The sequence below is a fragment of the Nipponia nippon genome, unplaced genomic scaffold (genome assembly GCF_047370975.1).
Source record: "Nipponia nippon isolate SJK-2023a ecotype South Korea unplaced genomic scaffold, ASM4737097v1 scaffold_26, whole genome shotgun sequence".
In the NCBI taxonomy this organism is placed as follows: Eukaryota; Metazoa; Chordata; class Aves; order Pelecaniformes; family Threskiornithidae; genus Nipponia; species Nipponia nippon.
The window spans coordinates 7,306,625-7,313,485 of NW_028262343.1; the positions used below are offsets into that span (position 1 = coordinate 7,306,625).

At 45.0% G+C, this 6,861-nt stretch overlaps 1 protein-coding gene across 1 annotated transcript; it reads right to left on the bottom strand.

The window, feature by feature from the left end:
* Positions 1–643: 643 nt before the first annotated feature.
* LOC148055215 (endogenous retrovirus group K member 24 Gag polyprotein-like) lies at positions 644–6,287 on the bottom strand. The gene has a single exon (XM_087762625.1). It carries the CDS (start codon positions 5,518–5,520, stop codon positions 4,336–4,338), a length of 1,185 nt encoding a protein of 394 aa, XP_087618751.1. The 5' UTR covers positions 5,521–6,287; the 3' UTR covers positions 644–4,335.
* Positions 6,288–6,861: the final 574 nt, after the last annotated feature.

Below are 6,861 nucleotides of genomic sequence, written 5' to 3' on the forward strand. Positions count from 1 at the left end.
AAAAGTAGTAGAAGAGGGAGGTAACTTTTTCTTTACATACACGCCAAACTTTATGCATACATGATTTATTTACTTCCTATGGCGTACACAAAAAGACCATGAAATTCTCCCCAAACACACATTTCTAGAGAGAAGGAACTATGAGTCCTCTGTGGCGGTGGTGGCGAGCTCATGATGGCTGAGCTGAGGCCATGCCATCAGGCACACCACAGCTTGCGAGGCCTGGACCCCCGGGGTGCAGCTGCCGAATTCAGAGACAGCCATTGGGTCCCTTATCCCGTGTCTGCATCAGCAAGGAGTGCAGAGCTCTGGGAGCAGATACAGAGGGGGAAGCATCTGGTGCTAAGATCCCATGTCCACATTACACATATTTTGGCAGTTTTACCCCAGACCAGCTCCGGCCTGGCCCCAGGGACTGAAGGCCCCGTAGTGGCCAGAGGGTGTTAGGTGCAGTCCTGGAGTTCATCCTTCAGTTTAATTTTACCTGAGGGGAACCCATTTTGGATGCTCTGACACTGCTCTGTTTTTTCAACCTAAACAAAGCAAGTCGGGACAGCTAGGATTTTTTTTTTTTCAAAAGCACAGCTAACAATGTTACAACATTTGCACCCATGTGAAGGGAATGAGACACGGACTCCGCATATGAGTTCAGGCAAAGACAAGCGAAGACCCTTTATTTTTACAATCTATCCCTTTTATAATATGATCTAGTGTTCACGAGCAAGCAAAACCCATTTCATTGGCTACTGTCTTTCGTCCACGCGTCTCTTCCACGTTACTTATTGGTTCTTCAAGCTGGTGCACGTGAATTCCTCTTTCAGGGATGTATCCAATCTCATCCTTATTTTTCTGCCTCTAAGTTTCACAAACTTGTTTGTAACAAGCCTCAAGGCCACAGCTGCATTCCTGCGAACCTGTAACAAGCCTCAAGGGCACAGCTGCATCTTGTCAAAGTAAAACACAATCTCACTTATTCCTACAAATCCCCCTTTTTGTTTTTCTATCACAAAAGCTTGTTTAATCATATTCTATAGCATTTTCTATACCCAAGACACTAGACAAGAAACTATCATTATTATAGCGCAAAATATTAGTAACAAGAAAAAACCCATTTTGATTAGAGACATTATCCACCCGCCAATTCCACAACTTGTTAGTAAGTGATTCAGCCAATCAAATCCATCACTGACTTGTAATTTGCTAACTTCAAATCTTTGATTGCTTTATGGATTAATTTGGAGTTATCTGATAAGTCATTCCCCATCAGTCTTCTCAGAGTTCAGTGTCTTCTGCTGTTCGTTCTTGTTATCCGATGCAAGAGCCGGTCTTACGCATCTTGCAGGTACCCACTTAGGTCCTACATCTGTTGAGACACAAGCATACCCTCGACCCCAAGTTAGTAGCCGATATGGCCCTTCCCAACACCCAGTATTTAAATTTTTCATCATTACCATCGCCTTCTCCTGTGATATATGTGCCATTCCCGACTCCATAGCTTTAAAATGTTTGACTGTGGGTGTGACATCTTCATGTTGAAAAGGCAGCGATAAATGGTTTAGTACATATATAGCTTTTCCTAATCTGTTTTGGGGAGATTCCTGAGCTTCCCCCTCTTTTTGTTTTTGCAATAGAGTTTTTAAGGTTCTGTGTGCACGTTCTATAATAGCTTGCCCTGTGGGGGAATGGGGTATCCCTGTCTTATGAGTGATATCCCATGTGTGGAAAAATTTTTATGTCGCATGGCTGACATATGCCGGGCCATTATCTGGTTTTATTTCTTTTGGAATACCAAGCGCTGCAAAGGCAGCTCAGAAATGGCTTTGTACGTGCCGGCTAGTTTCACCTGTCATTGCAGTGGCCCAGATTGCATGGGAGTAGGTATCTACGGAAACGTGAACATATCTCTGCCGACCAAAGTCGGGTACATGAGTCACGTCAGTTTGCCGGAGCTGAAGGGAGGACAGTCCCCTAGGGTTTGTCGCAAACAATGGGCGGGATGGTTGTTGTTGACAGTCTGGACATGTTTGCACAACAAGTTTTGCATCCCCCATAGAGACTGCAAATTGTTTCACAAGAGCTTTGGCAGATTGGTGGAACAATTGATGCAATAATTGAGCTTGAGAAAGTGTGTTTGGTACTGGGGTATGTAATGCAATGTTCGTTAGGTAATCGGCTCGTGCATTTCGTTCTGTAAAGAACCCGGGTAAGTTTGTATGGCTTCTAATGTGCATTACACAATAGGGATGTTTTTGTTGTTCTGTTAAGAATAATAGCTCCTTAAACTTCAAAAACAAGGCTTCTTTCAGTATATGTTTTAGTTGTGCCCTTTCAATGCGTTGCACAATTCCTACAGCATATAGTGAGTCTGATACAATATTTAGTGGAGTTAGAGGCCATTCTCTAAAAGCCATGGTAATGGCATGCAACTCGACTAATTGAGGTGAACCCTCAATTTGTTCTATTTTGTGTTGCCATTGACCTTCTTTTTGCCACGTGATGACTGCTTTTCCTGTTTTCCCTGAGCCATCGGTGAACACCGTTTGACCCTTAACCGGTTGCCACTGGTATAGTGGCGCCTCTTCAATTTTTACATTATTGTAAAAGGTGAACATTTTGGGGGGGGGTGTGTGTGTGTGTGTGATGAGTATCAATTCTTCCACTAAACCCTGCTAAGGCCATTTGAAGTTCTAGACTATTTTGTAAGCACCAATCTAAGTAGTCCTTTACGACAGGAAGGACAATGAGATGAGGCTCTTCTCCAGCCATTTCTACAATTCGTTCTCTGCCCTTTTTTATCAAGGCGGCGAACATTTCAATATGAGTAGCCAGGGTTTTCGCAGGTTGATGTGGCAAAAACACCCATTCCAACATTATGAGAGGGTCTATTCCTTTGTTCTCCCATTGTCCGATGATTGCTAGAGGCTGTTGGTTTTGGTTGCAGATATATAATTGTATGGGCAAATTTTCAAGTCGTCGGTGACATTGTTGCAGTGAGAGTTTTTCATTTATGATTCTCAGTGCGTTTCTTGCTTCGGTCGTCCATTGGCATGGTGCGTTAATATCGGTATCTCCTTTAAGTAGCTCAAATAAGGGTGTTAATGTGTAGTTATCGATACCACACTGCGCTCTAATCCAATTTATGTTTCCCAATAGTTTTTGTACATCATTCAAGGTTTTTATGTCTGCTGAAATGATCACATTTTGAGGTTGGATACTTTGTTGTAAGATTTTCCACCCAAGATATTTCCATGGTGCTTCCATTTGAATTTTTTCTGGTGCGATTTGCAGTCTTTTGCTTTGCAATGCATATTTTAAAACAGGTAGTGCTTCACGCACCATGGTGTTCGTGGGGCCTGCTAGTAAAATGTCGTCCATATAGTGATAGATATACATTTCCGGGAATTTTAGTCGTACAGGACGTATGGCTTTAGCCACATATGTTTGACAGATCGTTGGAGAATTCTTCATTCCTTGAGGCAGGACAGTCCATCTATCCATTGGCTCGCCTCGGTTAATTTTTGGTACCGAAAATGCAAAACGCGGTGCATCTGTAGGATGTAGTGGGATAGTAAAGAAGCAGTCTTTTAAGTCTACTATGATTATGTCCCAATTTCGGGGTATCATTGTTGGCGAGGGCAAGTCGGGTTGGAGCGCTCCCATTTCTTCCATAGCTTCGTTTATTTGTCTCAAGTCATGTAGCAGTCGCCATTTTCCACTCTTCTTTTTTATAACAAATACAGGAGAATTCCAGGGGCTGGTTGTAGGAGTGATATGTCCTTGTTGAAGTTGTTCTTTGACCAGTTCTTGAAGGGCAGCGACATTTTCTTTGGGGAGCGGCCATTGATCTATCCAAATGGTGTTTCTTTTTTCCAAATAAGTTTCATTGTCGGTCGCTCATCAATGGCCGCTACTGAAAATTTTCAGGGCAATTTAAGGTGAAGCCACATTGGGACATTACGTCTCGCCCCAACAGGCTCATGGGCGAAATTGTCACATATGGCCGTACAGTAAATGTAGGCCCTTCTTGGGTATTGATACTGAGCAGGTGGGTGCTTTGAAAGGTTTGAGAAAGGCCGCCGACTCCAATCAAGCCCTCTGTGGGGGTGGCTATTAAATCTTTTGATTGAAGAGACAGAAAATGAGAGATAATAACAGGAATATTATTTTCAGACATATTCAGGTAGTTTAACACATACACGGCTTTACTTAGTCTGTCTGCTGGAGTGGCTCTTGGCATTCCCCCTTTTTGTTTTTGCAGGTTCAATTGTTTGCTGCAAGATTTTCCAGCCCAGATATTTCCAAGGCTCAGTTTTTTGTACTTTTTCAGGGGCTATTTCAAGTCCATATCTGTTTAGAGCTCGTCGTATCTCTTTTTCTTAGTTGTGGGCAATCTCTTTTAAAATGTCCAGTTTTTCCACAGAAGAAACATGATTTCTGTACTTTCATTGCGGCGGCAAAAGCTGTAGCTAATGTTTCCATATGATGAGACATTGACCCCACCTTTTGGGTAGCTTCTATCATATCCATTAAGGAGGGATTTTTTAGAGGCAAAAGCACTTTTTTACAGTCCGTATTCGCATTTTCAAAGGCTAATTTTAAGAGTAGGATCTCTCTTGCTTCTGCATTTTCGATTTGTTTTTCCAAAGCCTCCTTAAGACGATCTAAGAATGAGATATATCCCGCTCCTGTCCCTTGCTTTATTAATGTAAATGATTTTGTCGCTCTTCCGGCATCCGGCACTCTTAGTAATGCCTGTAAAGCAAGGTCTCTGCCTTGTGCTAATATCTCTGGTCGTAATCGTGCCTGTATCGTTGGGTCATTTAGTGGTGGATCACCCATAAGTTGTGGGAGTCCTGCCCCTTGTAAAGGGTCGCCTTGTTGTCGCTGCATATTGATAATTGTGGCATTTTGGCAGGCGGTACGCCAGGTGCTTTCAAAGATCACCTTTTGCGTTGGGGTCAATATAAGATTAGTAAGCGTGTATATATCAAATGGTACTATTTCATTTGTAAATATTCCCCGTAGCAGGGATTGTGTAAAAGGAGAACCCAGTCCATGCACGGCAACTGTTTGTCGTAGATCTTTTAAAACATTATAGCCAAAAGGTTCATGCTCATCGGGGACATTTGCGTTGCTGCGTATGATGGGACACGCTATCGCTGAACAAAAAGCTGTATTCCCCCGCTTGCAATGCTTGGTGTCTAATCTTTTGCCACCTCGCAGCAGCGGCTGACGCCCCCCCCCATTCCTCGGGCGGCAATTGATTATGGGTTTGTGGAGTATCGGCGTTAGAAGCAGCAGAGAAAGGCGGTACGAGTTCCGACACAGCAGGGGCCGGGGCGGGCGGGCGGGGAAGTGGAGGGGTACTGATTGCAGGGATCGGAAGGGCCAGCAGAGGTGTTGAAGGCATAGGAGCAGGTGAAGGAGAAAACGGCGCGGATGGTAGCGGCGGTGCGGGGTGGGGGTGGCTGCTATTATCTTGTACCCACACCGGAAACGCGAACCCCGCGGTTTCTCCATCTTTCAACGCTTCCCTACGGAGCTGCTCCCACCGATCCCGGGGGTCGAAGGCTCGCTCAGGCTGTGGTACAGCCTGCGGCACGGGCGGCTGCATCGGACACGGGGGACAGGACGGAGTGGGTTTCATTGGAATGGAACTTGGGGGAGGTGGTCTGAGTCCTGTTCCCTTGTTTGTTTCACACAAGTTCTCATTCTTTTCTTTTTCCCCCAAGTCTATAAGAGCTTCCTTGTCTTGGGGCTTGCTTTCACTCAGTTCATCGTTCCTTATCTGCGCCGCTTGAGCGACTGCGTTTTGTACCTTTTTTTCAGCTTGCCATGAGCGCAAGGTCTCAGTCACTAATCGCCAAGTGGTCATGACTTCGGTGGCGGTGGTGTCCCCTCTGGACGCTGCCTCCCAAATCGTCTCCCCTGCCTGTTCCCAAGTTTTCACATCAAATACTGTAGAGGGAGCCCCTTGCTTTTGCAAGAACTTCAGTAATAATTTTATTTTATATGCGTCATACTTCACTCCTCGTTTCGCTAATAGCTGCATTAAAAGTTTAACTATAGCTTCTTCTTCAGCTGATGTGTTAGCTCCCATGATTACTGCCCAGCTGCTCACCTGTTTCTTAAGGTGATGTCCCGGGATTAAAGCCGTGGTTCTGCCGTCAGCTTGAGTCGTTCAGCTGGGGTTCCCTCTGGACGCTACTTGCAGCGCTGCCTCCTCCGGATCACGTCGGGGTCACCATTTGAAGGGAATGAGACACGGACTCCGCATATGAGTTCAGGCAAAGACAAGCGAAGACCCTTTATTTTTACAATCTATCCCTTTTATAATATGATCTAGTGTTCACGAGCAAGCAAAACCCATTTCATTGGCTACTGTCTTTCGTCCACGCGTCTCTTCCACGTTACTTATTGGTTCTTCAAGCTGGTGCACGCGAATTCCTCTTTCAGGGATGTATCCAATCTCATCCTTATTTTTCTGCCTCTAAGTTTCACAAACTTGTTTGTAACAAGCCTCAAGGCCACAGCTGCATTCCTGCGAACCTGTAACAAGCCTCAAGGGCACAGCTGCATCTCGTCAAAGTAAAACACAATCTCACTTATTCCTACACCCATGCATCCTGGCAGCTGTCCCCTGACACCTGAACAGGAGCCCCAGAACAAGCATCCACTAGAGTAGCACAGAGAGATTTTGGACACCGTCCTTTGGGAGGAGATATCCTCTGTTGCAGAAAGACCATGGACAGAACAGCAGGACTACCACACAATCCTCGTTTGCTGGGGTGGCAAAGGACACAGGCTGTTGTTTTCTGTGGACACAGCCTGTGTGACAAACTGAATTTGGTTGCAAACCTG

Bases quoted from the DNA above. Each gene is read 5' to 3' on its own strand.
- LOC148055215 (XM_087762625.1), bottom strand. From the start codon at position 5,520: ATGGAGAAACCGCGGGGTTCGCGTTTCCGGTGTGGGTACAAGATAATA.